Genomic DNA, 24,699 nt, shown 5'->3' with positions numbered 1-24,699 from the left:
GGTCACGATTCAGGATGTTGATGTCACAATTTTGACCTATTATGTTCCCAATGTCAATCCTGGACCCTTTTTATCACATATCTGCTCCTTTCTGGCAATATATCAATGGGGTACTCTCTTGGTGGCGGGGGATTTCAATTTAGTCTTAAATCCTACCCTTAATAAGTACCCCCCAGAGGACTCTAATCCTTCCGCTGCAGCTAAATCTTTCACCCATACTTTTCAAACCCATGACTTGGTAGACTTATGGCGTGAGCTCCACCCTAGGGGGAAAGACTACACTCATTATTCTCACTCACATTGACCATGCTTTTGTGCTACGTAAACATCTCCCTCTTGTGCGTTCCATTTCTATTCTTACGGTACCGTGGTCTGATCACGACCTCATTTTGGTGGTTTGTGGATCTCTCCTCTGTAAGCCTTCCTATTCCTCATGGATTGTGAATGACTCCCTGCTTTCACTGAAGGAGGTTCAGGCAGAACTCTTACGCAAATCCCAGGAATATTTTCAGCTTAACTCGGGTTCTGTCTCTTCTTCGGTGACGCTGTGGGAAGCTTACAAGGCTGTCCTTTGGGGCCATATTATTCAAGTAGCTTCAAGACGCAAGAGAGAGATGCAATATAAACAGCGTCAGCTTGAATCAAAGCTAGCTTCTACATCGGCCCAATTTAAGCAAGCACCGACCCCTTCTAACCGTAGGTTGTTGGATCAGGCTCGCCTGGAATTAGATCTTTGTTTGAAAAATTATGCCGAGCGTTCTTTGCGTTGGACGTGTGAGAAGTGGTACAGTGGCAAACAAACCGGATTCCATGTTGGCACATAGATTGCGCTTTTTTACACATCACCCTAAGCCAATTTCTCTACGCACTCGACATAATGTTCTAACTAGTAATCCTGTAGCAGTGCTGGAGGAATTCTGGTATTGCCTTGCTAAACTTGATACGGACCCCACGTAGGCTGATCCCCAGGCTATTTCTGATTTCTTATTCTTGCCTACTTTGACTCAGGCCCATAAATACTTGCTGGACTGTGATATTCAAACATCGGAAGTTTTGCATTGCATTGCGGATTTGAAGACGAGCAAACGCCCAGGCCCAGATGGATGCACGGCTTTGTATTACAAGAAATTAGCTGATGTGCTTGCTCCTCAATGTATGGCTTTTTCCCCTGACTCACTGACAGCAAGTGTGGTTATGATCTCGAAACCATTCTTCTTGGGCAAATTACAGGCCAATTTCTCTTATTAACATCGACATGAAAATCCTAACTAAAGTCTTAGCCACTCAAATTCTCTTCTTTCTCATCTGATCAAGAAAGACCAGGTGGGTTTTGTTCCCCATAGACAAGATGGGGACGCCATCAGATGAATTCTGCAGTTACAACATCTGGCTCATACTCGCAAAATTGACATGATGCTTCTATCCTTGGACATCAAGGAGGCTTTTGACACTATATCCTGGCCTTACCTTATGTCGGTCCTTCACTATTTTGGTTTCGGCCCTTCATTTTTGCGTTGGATTTCGTCGCTATAAACGTGGCCCCCAAGCAAAACTCAAATATTACGGTTTTGAGTCTGCAACGTTCCCAATTGGTAGGGGTACTAGACAGGGTTGCCTACTCTCCCCCATATTATTTATTTTGGCTTTGGAGCCCCTGGCAGAAGCTATCCGTATGCATCCCGATATAAAGGGACTGGATATTGCTGGTTCTCAGCATAAGTTATCCCTGTTTGCAGACGGTATATTATTGTCAGTTACGAGTCCGAGGGTTACCCTGCCAAACCTATTCGTGGTCCTGGATTCTTTTGCTGCTCTTTCAGGCCTTTGTGTCAACCCTGCTAAGTCTAAGGCCATGTCGGTTACCCTTTCACCGTCGTTGGCGACTCTGAAACATTTTTTCCCTTTTTAATGGCTCTTAGCTTTCCCGTATTTGGGGATTAAGCTTACCCCGCTTCACAAAGGACCATATCAGGCTAACTTCCCCGCTGTCTTTAAGAATTCGACAGAGATGTTGTCCTCCTGGACTCTTCCCGCTTTCATGGTTCAGCAGAATCAATGCGACTCGTATCACTTATCTCCCCAAATTACTGTATGTGTTTTGAGTTTTACCGGTCCCAGTCCCTTCACATATATTGCGCATCTATCAGCGGACAGTTCTGTCTTTTATCTGAGTCTCCACTTAACCCAGAATTAACAAACAGATTTTATTTGCCCGCAAGACCGAGGGAGGGCTGTCTGTTCCGAATCTTCAGGCTTACTATCTAGCAGCTAATACTGCTCCCTTAGCCCATCTTCACGTATCTCACAATATCCCCTTGTGGGCTACCATTAACCTGATGGATTCCCACCCGATACAACTCTCTTCTTTGCCGTGACTTCCACCTATTCATCGCCCTTCTCCTCTTGGTCCGATGTTGACGCACACGCTTAGACTTTGGGATTCTATTAAATACTCCGCTGGTCTCATTTCCGCCCACCTGCCATTGCTGTGTTTGCTCCATAATCCATTATTTCCCCTGTGGCATGACAATCCCGGACAGTTTGCATGGTGGCTAGCTCATGGCTTCTATGATGTACATTCTTTGCTCTCTCCCACCCGAATACTCATCTTTGAGACTGTGCATTCCTCTTACGATATCCCGCTGCAGGAGCACTTTGGCTACCTTCAACTCCGACACTTTATCAATACACTGATACAGGAACATCCGGGACTTTATAGGCTGACCCCCTTTGAAATTCTCTGTAGACATATACCCCATGCTCCGGGCTTAATCTCTCTTGTTTACTCCACTATTATTTCATATAGAATGCCCCCAGTTTGTTCTTACCACCAGCATTGGCAGTCGGCACTCGGGGGAAGTCTGGATCAGCAAGACTGGCGGTTCATGACCCATGCATTGTCTAAATGTTCAAGGAATGTTGTTATTTTAGAAAATGCCTATAAGGTCCTTTATAGATGGTATTACACGCCTGTTCGTCTGGCACGTTTTATTCCTGCATACCCCCCGACTTGCTTTCGGGGTTGCCAACAAATAGGCACCATGGCCCATATTTGGTGAACTTGCCCTAAGGTTTGCAGATTATGGATTAGGGTGTATGCCCTTCTCCGCACTATGTTTCACACAAACATTAATTGCAAATCATACGAGGCACTGTTATTTAAACCATTAGTGGGTCTGATTGGCAGAGTGGCAGCTCGCATCACATCTGTTCATGGCTACCAAATTAACAATCGCGAGGGCTTGGAAGACCCCCCCTCCTCCTCAGCTTCAACGCAGTCAAAAATCGGATGAATTTTTTAATGGTTAATGAGAAACTGATGGCTATTCTGATAGACACTCACATGAAGTTTTTGCAGATCTGGCTTGATATAGCCCAACTGTCTGGATTTGACCAGTCCCTTTTGTCGATATAAGATTTTTTTTTCTGTCCTGATCCCCTGGAGCCCTTTCTTTGTCTTTTGTCTTTTCTTTCTTCATTCCTGCTTTTCTCTTCTCTGTTCTGCCAGTTTTCATGATATTTGCGCTGATTGTGACTTCTTTCTCTAAGAACTATACCAGCAATATTGTGTATAACCGTTGGACTTCCTTGGGTACCAATGTACACTCAGTGAGGCTTCATGTTTTTTTTCTCCTGCCCTCTGTTTGTGGACTTTGTGATAATCTTAGCTGTATGTTTACTAATTCATTGGCCTGCCATTTTTGCAAAATAACATATTTTATTTTACCCCCTCATATACTGCGCTTGTGTACTCAGCTTGTATCCTTGATTCTAATTCAGTGCATTCATGGTACTATTCATTAGAAAACTTGTATGTCTCATTTTTGTTGGTCAATGATCTTGTTTATGACTGTTTCTCTGATGTTGTCTTTTCTATAATAAAATATTGTAAAAGAAAAATTGTCCATGTATAAGTGGTACCCCATGTGGAAAGAGGATGACACCAAGTCCCAAACTATCTTGCCACTGCTCCCATGTAGTTTGGACATCTGGGGGGCTCCACGTGACTATCTTTTCCCTCGTAAATCCGAAACTGATATGTATAGCCTGTTGCCCTCTCACAGGTCTTCTACATCTTGACTCCATATCTGGCACACTTGCTGGGGAGAAATTATTTGAATGCAAGGCAGCCAGAAAAATTAATGAGGGACTCATCAACGCAGATTTTTTTCTGGGGAGTATAGACATCTGCAAATTTTTGGTTAAGGTGATTTACGAGGGGAATTTTGTGTAGCCGGTCAAATTTAGGGTCACCCTGAGGACGACAGAGTGTATTGTCATTGAAATGCATAAAACACATTATACTCTCATATCTATGCATGGCTATGGCAGCAGAGAACACGGCATATGATGAATCGGGTCTGTGGACCACAATTAATTTTTTTTAGTAATGCCCATGTTGAGGGTTAGGCCCAAAAAAATGTAAATTTGGAAACCGCAATGGGTTTCCATGCGAATGGTCTTGCAAGGTTTGAATTTGGGTTGGCGGCGATAAATTGTTGTGCATATAAATTGCTTTGATCCACAAGCAATGCATACAGATATTCTGTGAAAAACAGCTCTAAAAAATCAAGGGGAGTAGTTAAATTTGCTGTTTCCACCTGAATTCCAGGTTGGGTAGTGAATGGGGGAAGTACGGGTGCTGATTCTGCGAACACTGCGGTTTTGTGTGCAATGTATCAAGTGACAGTGACCTACTGACACTGCACTTGCTGGGGGAGAAGAGGGGGGGGGGGCGGTAGGCATAGGGGCTAAATGCAGGTGCTGGCAGTTGATCCAGCTAACGCTGTGTTTTTAGGGACACTATACTATGTGAACGCTGGAATAGTGCTGATCTGATCAAAGATATTGATCCGTTCAGACACTACACTATACTAGCAATGACGGTTTATTGTCTATGAGCGTGTTCCTGGAAATCAAGGAATTAAATGTGATTACTGGTGTACTGATGGGCAATCTGATGCTATCTGGGAGGAGCGTGAAAACGACAGGACAGTTACAGAAGCGGTGCTGCGTTACTTTAACTGACAATTGTGCGGTCATGCAATGCTGCACCCAAATGAAATTTACGTCCTTTTTTCCCCAGAAATTGGGCTTTTATTCGGTGGTAATTGATCACCTGTGCGGTTTTAATTTTTTCGCTATAAAAAAGAAAAAAGACCAACAATATTTTGGACTTTTTGCTATAAAACATGTCCAGTAAAAAAATAAATAAATAAAATTTGACTATGTGGAGTTGGCTTTGATGAAGTGGTGCTGCCTCAAAAGGCGTTAGCCAGGATATTTGGTTGGTCTTTGAATAAAGCACAAATGGATTAATAAGATGCTCCTTATGGAAATTATGTGAGAAGCATGTGTTTATAGCACTTTTGTAGTGCAATATGCTTATTTTAACCAAATTAAATATTTTTTTAGGATCTTAACAAGTTTTTTGTATTTGAATGTGGATTATTACTACCATCTCTTTGTGGTTGCAGTTAAGTAGACTTAGGTGTTCTACTTTCCTCTCATTAGCTGTTTTGGTCTGTTTTATATTTGGTTTACCTGTCTTGTGGTGGGATCCTGGGTATAACAATTTATATCTCTTTCACTTTGGAGATTTCACATTGGAGATCAAGTGGAAGACTTAAAGCGGAACTTCACCAAAAAGGGAGGTCCCGCTTGTTTGTCTCCCGCCCTCACTGCTATATTTGGCACTTTTTTGGGGGGAAGCGGGTACTTGGTTTTGACAAGTACCCACTCCCACTTCCAGGCAGATGTGGCATGGCGATCTGAGCCGGAGCTTCGGCTCTCCTTCCTTCCCCCGCAGTCTTCCACTTGATCTCCATTGTGAAATCTCCAAAGTGAATGGGACACGTCACAGGTTCCAGAAGACTGCAAGACCACTCAGGAAGGGCAAAAGCGCAGAAGGATCTACCCTTACTGAAGATGCTGGCACGTGCACCCAAAGCCAACTGAAGAATCAGCTCGGGTGAGGACATTGCTGGATCCCTGGACAGGTAAGTGTCATTATATTAAAAGTCAGCAGTTACAGTATTTGTAGCTGCTGACTTTTATTTTTTTGGGGGGAGTCTTAAGCTCCACTTTAAGGCAAGCAGATTTACAAAAGATGGAAGCTCATTAAGGATAAGTTCACCTTTCTAATAAAAATAATAATAAATGCACATTTTTTGCAGGTAACTGCAATTTTTTTAGAGGCCTATAAAGCATTGCACCTGCAATCAGCAGATCGCTGGTGCCATGCAGGGCTCTTGCAGACTGTCAGTGTGAGCTGTCTGCTTGAACCTCGTACATGCAGGCAGTTACTGAATGACAGGAAGAATCAATGAACTACCTAGAGCACTCATCAGTGCCCTGGTAGTTTATTGAGAACTACAAGCTGACAGCCGCAAAGGCTGGCAGTACTTGCAGTTCATTCATTGACAGAACTCTGAGAATGAATGATGCGGCCGAGTGGGCAGAGCCCCTCACAGCCCCGCTGTTTTTAAATAGTGAAAGTGGGTGCAGGGAGAAGATCCCCAGCCTGCTGTCACATGGAGAAAAGGTTGGGACAGGTAACATGTTCGCAAAGGCAAACCTATCCTTTAACCACTTGGTAACCGCGCTATAGTCAAATGACAGCTACAGTGTGGTCATCCAGTTCTGGGAGGGCGTCATATGACGTCCTCCCAGACTGCCCCCTCCCGCGCGCTCCCAGTGATCTACGTGATCACTGTGTCCTATGAACAAAGCTGATTATGTGATGAGGTAAAAGGGCAATCACAGCAGCCTTTTATGACCAATGACACAGCAGATCACGAAGTAAATACAGTTGCCAGTTATTAACTGGAAGCTGTCACAGCATGGTAACTGGCAGCTGCTGATCAGTGCCCTGCAGTGCCGCCCATCAGTGCCTCCCACCAGTGCCACCCATCAGTGCCATCAGTCAGCACAGACCATCAGTGCCACCTATCAGTGCCCATCAGTGCCACCTATCAGTGACTACCATTGCTGCATATCAGTGCAGCATCATCAGTGCCTTCTCATCAATGCCCACCAGTGCCGCCTCCTGATCAGTGCAGCCTATTAGTGCCCATCAGTGCTGCCTATCCGTGCCATCTCAGCAGTGCCCATCAGTGCTGCCTATCAGTGCAGCCTCATCAACGCACATCAGTGAAGAAGAAAAATTATCTGTTTGCAAAATTTTATAATAGAAACAAAGAAAAACTTTTTTCCGAATTTTTTGCTCTTTTTTTGTTTATAGTGCAAAAAAATAAAAAACCCAGTGATTAAATACCATGAAAAGAAAGCTCTAAGTGTGTGAAAAAAATGATAAAATGTTAATATGGATACAATGTTGCATGACCGCGCAATCGTCATTGAAAGTGTGAGAGCACTGAAAGCTGAAAATTGTCATGGGCAGGAAGGGGGTAAAAGTGCCCGGTAGGCAAGTGGTTAAGTGAGAGTCAACAGTCAGGTGCAAAGTGATTTTACTTTTATTCACGAGAATAGCAGAGTTTATTATTAATGTTGGTAGTATTCAGTATTCAATATGTTTTTCATGTAACTTCAGTGATCATCAAGCCTGACAGTGCATAAATATGAAAGACTTTATTTACAAAACAAATGCATATTAACAGTGACACCATTACACAGTAAAATTCTATGATACAGTAAAACACAAAATGTCAGGTCTGCTGGAGCCCACTGGTACCACTTCTCATCATTTATGGCAGTAAATCTGGTGAGGACACCAGGAACTAGCATTACTACAAGTGCAGAGATAATATAAGGTACTGTGAATATCTTACAATACATCAAAGTAATACTGTGTGGGTTACAAGCCTACAAAATTAGAACAGAACATATTATGTTATGCCATTTAGTGGGGATGTTCAACCAACAAGTAATAGCTAGTCTTCCAGAACAATGTTATGCTACTTCTGTCCAAGCCAAACTTTCCTTTAAATCAAAGCTGTATTAATCATTACAATCCATATCCATTCCATCACCCTGTGCTAGGCGCTCTGCGCTGTCTAAATTTACCCGTAGTGTTGTTCCATGATGTTCCGACCCATCCTCTGCTCATTTAAAATCCTGGTACTTCCAGGTTTGGGTGAGCAAGCCCTTGCCTCACTACAATGTAGCACTGTGATTTGGTGTGGGTGGGAGGAGGCGCAGTGGCAATGTTCAGTTTCAGTGTGAATACAAGTTGGGGGGTGGACAAGCAGCACTATGGGTATGTTTCTGCATAGGGGAATGCCTAGAATAGGGTGGGGTGTGTTTGGGTTTTATCTGGATCATACACTATTGGTGCACATCCTCACTGTACACAGGACTTATCTAAGAATATACTTCTTCTTGGGTCAGCTTCCAGTGGTAGAATGCAATGAAATCTGGTACAAACAGAGTAGCATTGGAGCAATGTAGATACATGGTGGGCTAACAATAGTTCTACAGATCTTTCATGGAGGAGAGTCACCACTTAAAATCTGATAATATTGTACAAATTATCTTTTCGCACATTTTTTTTTACATCCTAGGATAACTGGCTGACCTGTCCACATATGCATTACCTGTAAAAGTCACTTAGATATTGCATGTGTATTTTGTTGCAGAACAATGTTTCTGGTACGTAAACTTGTTACTGTAAATGGAAAGGTCTTTCAAACAAACTTGAGTTTGCACAAATGATCTTCCACATATTGAGTAAGCACTGTTTTAAAGTGTTACTAAACCCACAACAGTAAAATCAGTCTGTATATGCAGTAAAGCATGCTTGCTATACTCACTGTAGAACCTAAGGGTTCTACAGTGTAACACTGTTTGATCCTGACTTCTCTGATCCTCCCCTTCTTGCAGTGCCCCCCTCTTATCTCCTGATAAGACATATCATGTGGAGGCACTCTGCACATGCTCAGTTTGGTGTGTATTGCTAGAGAGGTTTTTTTTTTTTTCTGTGGGAGAGTGCATGTGATCAGCACAGGGCCAATCAGCACTGTCCAGACAGAGGTCAGGGGTCCTGGATCCTCCTACAGCAGAATGAAAACTCCTCCTGCAAGCTTTAACATGTGCCCTGCTGGACACTGATATGTCACAAGATTGCTCCAATTGCTGATGAGAAAAGGTATTTAGCAGTTTATATTTACTAAAATAATTGCATTTCCATGTTCTGTGTACTGTGGGAGACCAGATATAGTGAATGTAGGGTCTGGGGTTTAGTAACACTTTAGGTCTGTTGGTACTCTAATGATTCTGATCAAACCCAGTGAAAGCTATGCACTCCCAATGTGTCTGCTATCACAACAGTTATTAATCATGGAGGCATGACTTCAGTGAAATACAGAGCTGTAATAATAAGTCAATATAGGTGCTTACTGAAAATACACAATGATATCCCTTTAAAATATATGGCCAAAAGTTTATGGGCACCTGACCTGCCACTATGTGGCAAAATGTATTGTATGTGGAAAAACCTCAAATCTACTAAGTTCTGATGTTTCCAGTAAGGGTACTGTTGACATTACAGCATACCAAGACATTTTAGATAACTATGCACTTCCAACCTTTTGGCAACAATTTGGGGAAAGCCCAAATATATCACAGTAATGCGGGAACAGAAAAGGGCTTTCCCCAAATTGTTGCCAAAAGGTTGGAAGTGCATAGTTATCTAAAATGTCTTGGTATGCTGTAATGTCAACAGTACCCTTACTGGAAACATCAGAACTTGTAAAGAACCTACTATAAAGACATCATTGGATGAGTTTGGTGGAGTGCACAAATTAACCTCAACTTTACTGAATGCTTTGGGATGATTGCCAATTGTGGGACCTGTTCTCATCCAACCAGAGCTGGAGCAAGAGGTAAGCAAAGCAGGCATCTTGGGCGCTTTGGGCGGAGGGGGGAAGCGGAGGCAGGACCTATAACCTGTGCTGCTGACATAGTTCACAGCACATATCAGAGGTGAACGTTGGCCTTTTTGCTTTGGATGTTAAAAGATCTTGTCCCAGGAATCATATGGAAAGCCTTCCCAGAAGAGTGGAGGTTCTTGTAGCCACTAAAGAAGAGCTGACTCCATATTAATGCCCAAGGTTTTGAAAAAGGGATGTTCAGCAAGCTCATACTGAAGATGAGATGTTCACAACGTTTTGTACATATAGTACATTGCATTTGATACCTTTGTTGAGACATTTAGACCAACAGCAATGATACGGCAGGTAGCCTGGGGCCACACTAGCTATTTTGCAGCTTGTCAGGATTGGTGTGTACTTTGTGAACTGCCCAATCTCAATCAGTATCCAACAGAAAAACTGATTGTGGCCAATACATACTCTCCATGTATCCTCTGATAGTGTAACTATTTTCCTCCACTGCCCTAAGACTAATTAATATTTATGCTTACATGTGTAGTTGGAATACTTTATATGCCAAGACTACTGGCAATGAATAAGACAGATCTATTGGCAGGCACACACTCCCTTTAAGGGCACTAAAAATAAAAATGCAAACTGATTATTCTGGCAATGTCAGTTATCTCACGCAAGTATAATATACAGTGCATATGGTCCATGACTGTGGAATAATATAAATCTCTTCAATATGTTTTGGTAGAGTTAGGTATTTTCATAAATATCGCACCAAAGTGCAATGATGTGTTGTCAGTGTTGACAAAAAAATGTTTTAATGGGAAACTGCCAAAAAGAATTAGTTTTGTGGCTCTCTCAATGAAATAAAAGTAGATTGTACGTGTTAACTGCACTGTCCAAATATTTAAGTGATACTGTCGATGACTGTCATCACACTTTTTCTTGGACTTTAAAAAACAACCTAAACTAACTTTTTACCAGCTTTCTAGATATTATGGGAACCTGGATGGTCTGCATCTCATCATCTCATTCATATAGTTACCTTGCAAAAATCCACATTGCTGACCATATCTTCATCTTCAGAAATGTTCCTGAATCTGATCTAGTAAAAAAAAACAGCCATTGTGTTCCCTTGTTCCAACACCGCCCTGTCTCTGCAGTGTGAGAGGCAGGTTGCACAAAATGACAAAGCTCTGCAATTCTTCCATGAAACCAAATGGGATACTATTGATGATTCTTAATGGACCATATTTAATTTAGTATACTCAGGACCAACATAATTGACCCTTAATAAATATACATAGAAAAAAAATTAACAGGCATTTACAAGTACCACCACACAATTGAGTGGCAGACATTTAAAGGGACAGTAAAGATGAAATACTAGTTTACCCTAAAGAGTATATTGGCTAAATAGTTTAGAAAAAAAAAATGAAATATACTAAGAAAAGGTTGCATTTTTAATTTTTTTTTATGAAAAATGTGGCACCGTGTCATTTTGCCTGCCATTGCTGAAGAAAATGTGGAACTGAAGATGTTCTGATATCATAGCCAGAGATAGGCTCACATAAGAAAAGTCCTTTTCTAATTCAAGTAATGGCTCCAACTCATATAACAGTGTCACTGCTGGTTCTGATTCTCCTATTTGATCTAAGCTGCTATAGTCCTGTATCAGTACATAAAACCAGAGAAAAATAATCTGTCATCTGACACTTTAAAGCCATGTTTAGCCTTAGATGCCCACTAAAAGAGAATTGCATAGTTACGTAGAGTCCACAAAGCATTATCAGGTACTCAACATGCACATATTAGGGGAGCACACTCGGTAACACCTTAGTCAGTGGCTCTATCCACCATGTCTGTTAATAAATAGTTACCACTTACTAGAATGGACCGCAACTTATTATCATGAAATAAATGGTTTTAATGGTTTTTATCTTTTACAATAAATTCAGTTATCACTAAAATCTTGAAATTGTGTAAATAACTGGTAATTTATAGTGCATACATACATGGCATGATCAAATGTTAGACTCAGTCTATCAGCGTCCCATCAGGAGGCATTAATGGATAATTTCATTTTCAAAATTTGCAAACATGTAATCTCAAAGTGGTCATTGAAAGGCATGCATGAGTTGCACAACTGCTGATCCAACCAGCAATATACTGTATGTGCAAATGACTGTACTGAAAGAGCAAATGCATTCAAATGTAGAACTGCTGGATTACAGACCCACACATTATCTATTTGACTGGTTTATTGACAGACATGGTGGGCAGAGCCACTGAATAAAGGTTTTTTTAAAGCCCTGGTTCCGAACATGTAGCCCAAGGGCAGCATGGGACCCTTTGGTGTAGGATGTGCAGCCCGCGGACCTCAGCAGCCTGTAGTAGAAGCAATGAGTAGGGTAATGGTATTGATTTCTACTAGCCTCATGTAACATGTTCTTGGATTCGTATTTTCTTCTGCAGCATATCTCCAGCCACAAATGTAGTATGTCCACAATCTCTGACCCCCATTTCCTCTATTAGGGCTGCAGTTTTTGACAGTCTGCTTAAACATTACATATATTGAATGTTATGTATGGCCCTTTGATGATGTCAGGGGCTGTATTTAAAGTCCTCTTTAGCACATAAATTGACAACTACTGTTTTAAAGTAAGAGTTTTAAGTGGGCCATAGATGACTCATTTCTTTTTCGATCAGCCAACAGGTTCATCAAAAAATGAACAGATCCCTCCATCCACACAAACAAGCTGGATAGAGGAATCCTCCCAACTGGAACATTGGGGTTGATTTACTAAAGGCAAGTACACTTTGCACCTTGCAAAGTGCGGATGTGCAAGTGCAGTTGCTCCAGAGCTTAGTAAAAAAGGTAAAGATTCACTTTGCAAAGAATATCCAATCATGTGCGAAGAAAATTAAAAAAAACAGCATTTTTTCTTGCACATGATTGGATGATGGAAGTCAACAGAGCTTCTGCTCATTTAATAAGCTCTGAAGCAACTGCTCTTGCAGAGTGCACAGTCTATTTGCCTTTAGTAAATCAACCCCATCATGTTCTGACAGTGTGCTCCTCTGCTGATAGAACACACTGATCAGTGGCTGCAGCTGATTGGTTGCAGCTGATTGGTTGCAGCTGCTAATCGAGAAAACTTTTCCAACATTCCCGATCAACTTCAGTCCAATGGGGATGTCCATACATGAATCGAAATTTGACCGGTCCCCAATGAACTGGTCACATTTTGATCCATCTATAGCCAGCTTTAGTTACATACAGTGTCAAACTTACATTTTCAGTGCAACTATGAATACTTTTACATATATACTGCATACCTGCAACTGAAGCTTCTCCACATAAGGTCACTTTGTGTTTTAGGTTTACTGGTCCATTAACCGATATTCTAAAGCTATTTACCACTTAAAAATGTAATCTTACAAAATACTCATTATCTGGATCAAGTCAAGGAACCAATAAACATGCTCTTTACAAATGTTTTCAGGCACCATAAGTAACATGGTAAATCAGCTAGTTGATATTCCCAGCAAATTCTAATTAGACACTGACATGGTCTCCTATATGGTTGTCCAACACATAAAATGCATTTCAATCTTAGCTGCATTATGCAAATAAATAACAAAGCACATGTGTGCCTTTAGATATACAATGGATAATCTCCCACTTCCTGGCACATAGGCCAAGTAGCAATTATACAGGGTAGGTACTGTATACACTGAAAACAGACATGTCCTTAAACATTTCATTATAACCATACAGAAAACCAAAAGCATTGATGCTAGATTAGCACCTGAAAGTTATAGTGATAGATTCAACACATACTCTAAATTGTATTCTTTTTAAAAGAAAGTTACCCTTTTACAGTACAAACAGGCTTTCCCTGTCCCACAGTTACAAAAATAATCCCAAGTGCAATAAAAGCATTATCTGTAAATAACTGGGTGTCGTAAAATATTGGCATGTGAAAGCCTTTGTGTTCAATCCTGGATCATGGACCTTAAATGAGCTTAGTATAGGTGGGTCAGTAAAAATACTATGTTTCTGTTCCATGCCCAAGCCATTCTGAAAAGCAGTCTTTCATGAGCAATGTTTTCTTTTTCCCAAAGAAGGCTGATTTGGCCTTCAAATATATAAGAAGTCTTTAACTCCTGAAAAAAAACAGTGATGAATCTGCATTGCCATTGCACAGACACCAACTTATATATAGACAGCTCTGTGCTCAAGTATTTCCACAGTAACAAGACCACAGAAACCGAAGAGTCAAGTCCAAGTTTTAAAAATCTGATCAGATTATTGTTTCAAAAGTACCCGTTTCATTCATGGGAAGGCAGAAAAGTGGTGCGTGTGGCATTGCAAATTTGGAGACTAATTCCACTATCGGTGTGTGACCTCTATTAACACACAACCTCTGGATGAATTTCCTTCAGAGCTGTAAACTGGTTCCTCACACTTTTCAGGTCAGTCTCTATGGTTTCCCTGCATGGACAGTGCACAGCATATGAAGCCAGCAACATAATTTTTTCTGTTGACTCAGGGGTCTCCACTTGACTTTCGTTTGGCTCAAAAGTTTTGTCTTTTTGTGACTCTGGTTCTTGACATGACATCAGCCAAGCATGTTTAAGACACTGGTCAGCACGCGCTCTCTTTCTGTGGAGAGAGGGGATTACAGAAGGTAATTCAAAAGGTAATTCTGCACCAACTCTGGACATGGTATTTCAACAGGTATGGAAATAAAACTACAATTTATCCATCTACTTAACATATGGTTGCATTTCTGCCTGATGCCTTAACTTGAAGATGTCACGTGTTGTACTTCTTAGACCACAAATTTTAGTTCTTTGGATTTGGTGGTGGACACCAACATGGTACACTACCCACTGCCTATATCTCTCCTGTACAACAGCAGCAAGATATTTCCTCTGCAATCAAACTAACCTTCACCCCTTAAGTCCAATAAGACAGAAAGGTCCTCACCTCTGAGTTCTCCCTAAAAGTAGAAGAGAATGAAGTATGTGGATTCTAATTAAGATTAGAGCTGTACAAGTCAACAATAGCCATGATGTAAATTAAACTTCAGCAAGGAAATCTTTTCATTGGATCACTAAACAGATATACTTAGCTGAAGTCATATGAAAGACTTTGGTGTCCATAATTTATAACACGTTTTTTTTCTGGTATGGCGACAGGTTATCAACAAATGCAACACTGCCTGATCCTCGTCAGCAGATGATCCAAGCTAAGTGCAGAACATAAAGAAAATCTCTAGAGCCTGAGTGTGCCTTCACAACAGAACTAATATCTTTTAACTCAGAAAGCACTTTATCAAACGGGTCAGTCCACCCAAAACTGAAACTTTAGTATTTGGCAGATGCTGGAGCGCTATACCACCCGAAAACCTTTTATAGCTCTAGGGAACTCTCTACAGCACATATGTCAAATACATGGTCTGCAGGCTAAATCCAGTATTTGAGCCCTTGTCACGTGGTCCTCGCACCCATTTTTGCAGATAGAACATGGAGGAACACCATTCTGCCACCTCCGGCTCTCACCCTCAGCTCCCCGCTGTCATTTGTAAACACAGAAGCCTTCTGTGTTTACAAGGGACAGGTTTGCTCTCAGCAGCTCCCAGAACTAACAGATCCCTGCAATGCACTCACAGCAGGGACAGATCTCAAGAATCTGAGAGAGAGAACAATCTCCCTGCAAGGTGAAGTAAAGCTACCTACACAGGGAGTTACTAGAGCCAGACAAGGTAGGAGAGAGAGATGAAAAGAAGCTTTCGGGGGAGTTTGAGGTTGCATACTGTGCATAGTGCACTCCTAAACTTTGCAGTCTATACATAATGCACACTTGAACCATGCACTCTGTTTACAGCATACTCCTGAAATCTGCACTCTGTACGTAGCATAATCCTGAGCTCTGCACTCTGTACATAATGCACTCCTGAACCCTGCACACTGTGCGTAGTGCACCCACATAAAACTGGCCCTTTGACGGCAACCATACTATTGATACGGCCAATAATGAAATTGAGTTTGACACCCCTGCTCTCCAGTCAAGTTTTGGGTTTGCACACCAGCTGTGGTCATTCTAAGCAGGTTCCACTCCACACTAGATTATCTTTTATCTTAAGATATGCAGAATGCACCAGGATGTGTAGGAACATGCAAAGTTGGAAGGGAAAACCCAAAACATTAAGGTAAACAGGAATGGAGTTGGAAATAATGGAACAGAGAGCTCCCTGTTGGAGTACCCAATAAATATGAGAAGCCTAAGGCTGACTCATTTATTTGCTGATGAGTACAATGCTACTTTGCAGGGTGCATCCATTATACTGGTGCAACAAAGCAATGTGTTTTCAGAAGAGGCAGCACAGCAAAGCTGTGTGATTGCAGATTCTGTCTCTAACCGAAGGTTTGCAAGTAGGAATATTTAGAGCGAGACAGAGAAATGTTTGACAGGGGAAGAAGTGCAAAACACTAAATATTCCTTCTAAGTCAAATATTTTTAACATGTTGATATGTCAAACAGCATCAGTCTCACAACTGCTCACCTTGGGTTCTTGATAAGAAGAGACTTAATAAACTCAATCGCTTGTTCAGAGATTCCCTCAAAATCCTCCTGGGGGTACTCGGTGGCCACTTGTGAGATATTCAGGAATGTCTCCTGTTTGTTGTCTCCCAAGAATGGTGACACTCCAGTAAGCATGACATATGTCAGTACTCCAATACTCCTGCATATGAAAAGATAAGGGTTAAACAGCATCAGCTCCAACACAGCCTTGATGCATTATATACTTAAAGGATATTTCCACTTCTGAACTCAGATTTCAGAAAACCCCACTATATGGTTGTTATGTGTTCCCATTTACAGTGCACTCATAAAAATAACTAAAATGATATTTCAAACCTTTTTTGACCTTTGGGCAAAGCAAGCAACTTGAAAATGTAGGGGTCAAAGGGGGGCAGGCTAAGTATATAGTATTTTTACACCTAATTATCTAGAACTACAGAATTACTTTATTAAAATGTACTTTTGTTTCTGTACCTTTAATTTTTCTATTATATTGGTAGGATACTTACCACATATCAGTTGCTGTGCTGATCGGTTCATAGCTGAGCACTTCCGGAGCTAAAACAGTAACAAAGCATATAATAAATAACACTGAGATCTACATCACACTAGCATCCTCTAGTATGGAATAATGAACAGATATAAAATCATGTATTGTGGAAAATACATTCATCTGCTAGTTGCTGAATGAGCAGTTTGATGCTTATTATTATTATTATACAGGATTTATATAGTGCCAACAGTTTGCGCAGCGCTTTACAAAATGAATATTATTATGTTCTGTAAGAGCTATAGTATATTCTCAGAAGCTTTAAATTATAATTCCTTACTGGCCATGTGAACTGGTAAGAGATCTGAGAAAATATTACACTTACCTACATACTCTGGTGTCCCCAAAATCTCTCGAATCTCCTTAATGGTATCCACGTGCCTGGAGAGGCCAAAGTCTACAATACGGATGTCGCCCAGTGGATTGCTGCAGGTAAGTAAGACATTCTGTGGCTGCAACAGACAAAACCCAAGAAAAGAAACTTAGGAGATGGTAAACAATAACAAATAAGTAAAGGGAGGTAAACTTGGTGGCCCATGCATTGTAACAGATTTCAGATGATACTCTTTATGTGTTCTACATTACCAAAATAGTGCTGCGCAACTAGAACCCAAAATAATAAAGAGTACTCCTAATGAAACTACATCACATGATACAATCTATGATTACTCAAATATTAATCAAAAATAGTAGTAATAGTAGAGAACTAAAATTGCACTCACTGGCCACTTTATTAGGTCCACCTTGTTAGTACCGGGTTGGACCCCCTTTTGCCTTCAGAACTGTCTTAATTCTTCATGGCATAGATTCAACAAGGTGTTGGAAACATTCCTCAGAGATTTTGGTACATATTGACATGATAGTATCATGCAGTTGCTGTAGATTTGTCAGCTGCACATCCATGATGTGAATCTCCCATTCCATCATATCCCAATTGAATTGAGATCCGGTGACTGTGGAGGTCATTGGAGTACAGTGAACAGATTGTCTTGTTCAAGAAACCAGTTTGAGATGATTTGAGCTTTGTGACATGGTGCATTACCCTGATGGAAGTAGCCATCAGAAGATGGGGACACTACAACAATACTCAGGTAGGCCGTGGTGTTTAAACTATGCTCAATTGATACTAAGGGGCCCAAAGTGTGACAAGAAAATATCCCCCACACCATTTCACCACCACCAGCCTGAACCATTGATACAAGGCAGGATGGATCATGCTTTCATGTTGTTTTTGCCAAATTCTGACACTACCATCTGAATGTCGCAGATAAAATCGAGACTCATCAGACCAGGCAATGTTTTCCAATCTTCTGTTTTTCAGTTTTGGTAAGGCTGTGAGAATTGTAGCCTCTGTCTCCTGTTCTTAACTGACAGGAGTGGTACCCAGTGTGGTCTTCTGTTGCTGTAGCCCATCTGCTTCAATGTTCGACGTGTTATGCATTCAGAGATGGTATTCTGCATACCTTGGTTGCAACGAGTGGTTATTTGAATTACTGTTGCCTTTCTATCATCTCAAACCAATCTGCCCATTCTCCTCCGACATCAACAAGGCATTTTCATCTACACAACTGCCACTCACTGGATAGTTTCTCTTTTTTGGACCATTCTCTGTAAACCCTAGAGATGGTTGTGTGTGAAAATCCCAGTAGATCAGCAGTTTTTTAAATGCTCAGACCAGCCCATCTGGCCCCAACAACCATGCCACATTCAAAGTCTCTTAAATCCCCTTTCTTCCCCATTCTGATGCTTGGTTTGAACTTCTGCAAATCATCTTCACCATGTCTACATGCCCAAATGCACTGAATTGCTTCCATGGGATTGGCTAAATAGCAATTTGTGTTACCAAGCAATTGAACAGGTGTACCTAACAAAGTGGCCGGTGAGTGTAAATGACACCTACTTATATGGAATACCACTTAATCTCCCAAAAAAACCACAATCTCAAATATTTAAAAATAAAATAGTGAACATATAGTCCTCATAAAAAGGTAAACAGAATCTTCTTATGTGTCAGTAGTGCAATGTCCACATTCAATAAGATGAAACATGCATCTGATCTCCTCATGCAGCACACCACTATGTGCCTCCATCAGCCAATGCTACCACTTACCTCCACTTATTGGCCCACTGTAAGTTAGGTCACAAACAGCCTTCCCAATAACATGGGTAGAATTCCTTTTACCTTCATAATCCAAAGGCAATAACTTAATAGGTCATACAGGCATATATTAAGAGAAAAAATAAAGATCTCTCATGCAGTACCCCAGTAAAAAGTAAATGTATTCATAAAAACATCCATCCAGCATACAGTAAGTAAAATTACATCACATACCCACGCCTCTACAAGGTCGGCTATTTTACTTACTGTGTGCTGGATGGATGTTTTTCTTTAAGGAGGCAATTTATATCTTAATGAAATAGGCAATGTTTCTTGTGCACTGGATCAGTACACTATTTTTGTGAGTATGACTGAGCACTTTTATGAATAAATTTGCTTTTTACTGGGGTACTGCACTTTGAGAGATCTTTATTCTTTCCCTTAACATATCAGACTATTGAGTTACTGGCTTTGCATTGTGAAGATAGAAGGAATTTTACCCATGTTATTGAGAAGGCTTTTTTTAACCTAACTTACAGTGGGTCATGTGTGAAGATAAGTTGGTAGCATTGACTGATGGGGGCACATAGCGGTGTGCTGCATGAGGAGATCAGATGCATGTTTGAAATTATGAATGTGGACATTACACTACTGACACATATTTGGAGCATGGGACGTTTCTGTTTACCTGTTTATGAGGACTATATGAACGCTATTTTATTTTTAATATTTAATATATTTAATATTTGATATTGTATTTTTTTATTGGATATTAGGTAGTATTCCGTATCACTGGGAGTCATATAATTTTATTTCACTACTATTGCTTCTATTTTTGTACACTTATTTTTTTGGGTTCTAGTTATTTTGGTAATGTGTATGTTTAGATGTGGCAACACATGTCAGGCGCTTGCAGCAACAAGTTAGATTTATTGGTGTAGATATAATCACTGTCATTATTGCTACTAGATTTGAATTATACTATTTTATTTTTGAGTTTGTCTTTTAAACTTTTTTGGAAAACGCAAGGTTACTTGAGTTTATATACACTATGTTCTGCTTTTGCATGTCACAAATTAGTAGGTTAAATAAAAGTTGTAATAGTTAGTGACCCCCCATGAAGGAAGCAGATGGGGTGCAGACATGCCATGGCCACGATGCTTTGCATTACTGCAATCCAAAAATGATCTCCCCGTCACATCAACTGAATGGGCCCACGCTGTATCCTTCCTGAAAACACATGCAATGTGTGGGATTTTAAAGGTTAAAACAAGCAGTGAGGAGACAACATAACACCATCTCTGCCTGTCAAATCAGCGGTGGATCGCTTTTCAGAGGGCAACGTAAGTGTAAATGAGCCATAATGCTGTTGATTTTGATTAACATTTTACGGTCACATAGGGGCTGACATGTCAAGACACATTCCTCCTCTGTGTTCAGATGTAGATTGGTTACAGAGAAATAAAACACTGAAGCTTTGTGGTAGAACTACCTCTAGATTAATAAGAAATGCTGGCTAATAAATTGTAATGCAAGCTCAGCTATAACTTTGATTTACTTATTTCAGGTACTTATATAGCGCCGTCAGTTTACGCAGCGCTTTACATATATGTTGTACATTCACATAACCCTCCAGTCCCTAACCCCCAAGGGGTGTACAATCTAAGGTCCCTAACTTACATTCATACATACACGGGTCAATTTAGACAGGAGCCAATTAACCTACCAGCATGTCTTTGGAGTGTGGGAGGAAACCCACACAGGTACAGGGAGAACATGCAAACTCCAGGCAGGTGGTGCCGTAGTTGAGATTCAAACCAACGGCCCAAGTACTGCCAGGCGGAAGTGCTAACCATTTAGCCACTGTGCTGCCCATACAAGTTATATTGCTGACAGTCAAAGGGTTAATGGCAGTGACAACAGGGACAATCTACAAAAAGTCCCATGGGGCACCCAACTATATCATCTCTATGCCAAGATGAACACAGTTTAGTGCCCGTTGTTGGGAAACATAGATCTGTCAAATCTAATTTGGTGGTGTATAATTATTAATCACTCTGAGCACAAACTTTACCTTTAAGTCTAAGTGGACAACGTTATTTCTGTGAAGATAAAACACTCCATGGAGGATCTGGCGGATGAGCCGGATGACATCCTTTTCCGTGAAAGCTTCATCTTGATCTGCTACACACTGATTGAAGATTTCACCACCTGCCGCACTGCAAATTCAAAAACATGCAAGTAAAAATCACAGTATGATTTTTTGTTTTATAGGGCAAGATTGTATGTGCTGCTGTTTAAAGAACAACTCCATTCAAAATATTTTTTAAGACCTGGGTAGGGGTAGAGCCTCTGTTAGGGTTTTATTGCCTTCTGCACCCTGGCAGATTTTCTGTCCATCCCCCATTCTGCAACAGGAAAGCCATCTAAGGGCCATTTCTGCAGTGGTTTAGTGTACACCAGCTCTCCATTCCGGGTGCAGTAAGCTGCTGGTAGGGTTACTATGACAGTTCATTCATGTCATAGTACAGCAGCGCAGTGCATTGCATTGCTGTACAGTGACATGCGGTGCATTCTTGTGCGCTGGGATAAAATGCAGAATGGTGTGGTACAGTGTGAACAGGACATATAGAAAACAATTGTTTTGCCTGGAGTTATTCCAGTGTGGAAAAACACCTCTCAAGCACTAAAAGTGAAATAGAACAGTTAGACCTAAACAACAATTATATACTGCAACTCATCAGTCTTTGGATGAGGTGGCTGATTCATTTTTAATGCTTTTTGCCTTTATTTTCACCTGCAAATAACACACATCTAGTCCCTTTCTGTCTACACTAATTTCTTCACTGTATCTATGGAGGCAGCCATGGAATTAAACATGCCTGCCACTGTTCATCTCCATTACTTGGGGGATTAATGGGATTAGTAGTTTACAAGTGTCATGGGCAATGCATGTGTACTTGCTGTACATATTGAAAATGTTCTTAACCTGTAAAGTGAAAATAACTGCAGCCATCACATCTAAGGAACAGTAAGCTGCAGCACATATCATTTTTGTTTCTTTGTTTAAATTTGCATTAAGAAGACTTCTGCTATTGCTTTGAGTAGAGAGTGTAGGTGTAGTCTACATGTAAAACTATATTTACCTTTCAATCCCAAAAATAAAAAGAGCAATGAAATGCCTCCTGTCATCCACCTGATTCTTTGCAGGATACCAGCTACCTGTCTGGTTTTTGGAGGTTGCCCTATTGTCACAGGCAGCACCCCAAACAGTCTTAGGGCTTAGTGACACATGCATAGCTCTGTGAAGTGCAATCAGGTGGTGGAACGCTTTCCAGAGTAGTGCAGGCGTGGCTGACAGGCACTCAGGAGGCAATATTGCTGCCTCCTGAATGCCTGTTTTTTGGACAACCAAAAGGGCTGTTTGAATAGAAATACCAGATTTGGAGTTGGCTCACGGTTACCGCGTGACTCTATTCACATGAATATGTTGTGTTTGGTGGTGGTACTGCCTGCTAAATGCGACAGGGGGGATAGTTTTTGCCATGCCACAAAGCAAAGAAAAAGGCATATGTGTACACCACTATCCACCTGCCATTGTAGCTTAAAGTGTTACTAAACCCCGGACCCTGTGTTCACTATATCTGGTCTCCCACAGTATATACTACATGGAAATTCAATTATTTTAGTAAATATAAACTGCTAAATACCTTTTCTTATTAGCAGTATATAGTGGTCTTGTGACTTCAGTGTTCAGCCAAGCACTAGCTAAAGCTTGTAGGAGGAGTTTTCTTTCTGCTCTAGGAGGATGCAGAACCCCTAAACTCTGTCTGGACAGTGCTGATTGGCCCTGTGCTGATCACGTGCACTCTCCTAAGAAAAAAAACCTCTCTAGCAATACACACCAAACTGATCATGTGCAAAATGCCTACAGTTCAGTCTGTCTTATCAGGAGATAAGAGGTGGTCGCTTAAAGGGGAGGAACAGAGCAATCAGGATCAACCAGCCTTTTTACGCAATGCGGAGGATTAACCGCTTAGATTTCACAGTGAGTATACCAAGCATGCTTTACTGCATATACAGACTGATTTTACTGTTGTGGGTTTAGTAAAATTTTAAGGGGTACAGGGGGTGGGGGCATTACCTCATTTGCACCCCACCAATCCAAGTGTAAACTAAAACTTATAAGGAGATCAGCAAAGGAATCCTAAGCTAAATTTTTAGGACTCAACAAGTAAAATGACAAAGCTTGACCTAACATAAGACTGCTATTCATAAGAGAAGGAGTCATGACCGGCAGACCAAACACAATGTTCTATTAATGGTATCCTAAGTATGGTGCTTTGTGTCAGTTCTTATTTCTAATATACACCCGACAATCTCCTTCCTGAAAGAGTGTAGCTTCTGGCTATTAATACAGTTTACTCACATTAAATGACAGTGTGAGCAAGTTCTACCCATTCAGGGTGAGTACAGAATGACTTGTTTCCATGTCACTCCCAACCATCCCAAATGGACAAGTACAATCTTGTTGCTACATTTTGCTATTGGCTATGAAGGTGAGCGCTCCTGTGTTCTATTACAAGCCTAACAAATGTAATAATCCTTCCCATCCATGGTGGATTATACAAAGGGTATTTGAGGTGATAACCCAAGCTGCAATGAAGCAAGACCCAGTGATTTTACATTTTTACCATGACAGGTTTGTAGCATATGTTTCAGTGTACAAGGCCACAGAGTTCTCATACTACTATAATTTGTTTGTTTATGTATGTCTGATATTTCTATGGTCAGTTTTTTATTATTAAACCAAATATATTAAAGTGCACCTGTCATGAGAAGAGTATACAGCTGCCATTGCTGTCTCCTGATAATGCCAATTAGCTGACCGTCTCTGATTCACAGATACAAGCATGCTGTAAACAGGTTTTAGAAAAGTGCCAGAATTTCTAATCTCTATGCTTTTTATGGGTCAGCAGAAAAGTGTTCAAGCTAAATCATCAGAATGACAACTGTACCATTGATACCAGGGGGTTATTTACTAAGACTGGAGAGTGCAAAATCTGGTGCAGTTCTGCAGATAAACCAATCAGCTTCCAGGTTTTATTGTCAAAACCCAATTGAACAAGCTAAAGCTGGAAGCTGACTGGATACCATGCATGGCTGCACCAGATTTTGCACTCTCCAGTTTTAGTAAATCAACCCCAAGGCATTAACAAACGCATCCCCACTTCACTAAAAGCAGCCTACCTGGTCTTGCTTCCATGTTCAATAAAGTGTTCTTTATTATTTGGCCTTGTAGAAAACCACATAGTTTTAGTTCACAAATGTCCTTGCCCTCTTCAGCCTGAGCATGTGTGCCCCCATTCATTCCTATGCATAGAGTGTGCAGGACCATTTAAGACCATCCTGAGTATGGTTCCCTATTGGAAACAATGGGATCATGGAGCACATGCGCAGACTGAGGAGGACATGGCAAGAACAGGTTGTGTAACAAGGCTGTGCCTCCAACAGGGCTGCACAGTGTAGAATGTTGGACCGAGGATGAAGGTGAATATAGGACCACATGGACTACATTCAGGGAGCTGCATTAACTAAAGTCTGACAATTCTGC

At 41.0% G+C, this 24,699-nt stretch overlaps 1 protein-coding gene across 1 annotated transcript in view; it reads right to left on the bottom strand.

The window, feature by feature from the left end:
* Positions 1–11,067: 11,067 nt before the first annotated feature.
* Positions 11,068–24,699, bottom strand: part of LOC149457286 (serine/threonine-protein kinase 17A-like) — a 96,229-nt gene continuing 82,597 nt past the window's right edge. Inside the window, exons 3-7 of the mRNA XM_089683943.1 lie at positions 21,160–21,304; positions 17,313–17,439; positions 16,947–16,995; positions 16,418–16,597; positions 11,068–14,511 (exon numbers count right to left, since the gene is read on the bottom strand). Coding sequence (XP_089540069.1) covers positions 14,259–14,511; positions 16,418–16,597; positions 16,947–16,995; positions 17,313–17,439; positions 21,160–21,304 — 754 coding nt within the window. The 3' untranslated portion in view covers positions 11,068–14,258. The remainder of the gene's footprint in view (positions 14,512–16,417; positions 16,598–16,946; positions 16,996–17,312; positions 17,440–21,159; positions 21,305–24,699) is intronic.

The sequence above is a fragment of the Staurois parvus genome, unplaced genomic scaffold (genome assembly GCF_062004578.1).
Source record: "Staurois parvus isolate SC_StPar_1 unplaced genomic scaffold, SC_StPar_1.0 ptg000328l, whole genome shotgun sequence".
NCBI classification, from domain to species: Eukaryota; Metazoa; Chordata; class Amphibia; order Anura; family Ranidae; genus Staurois; species Staurois parvus.
Note: the sequence above shows the minus strand (reverse complement) of the source record. Positions and strands in the feature narration are given on the sequence as shown.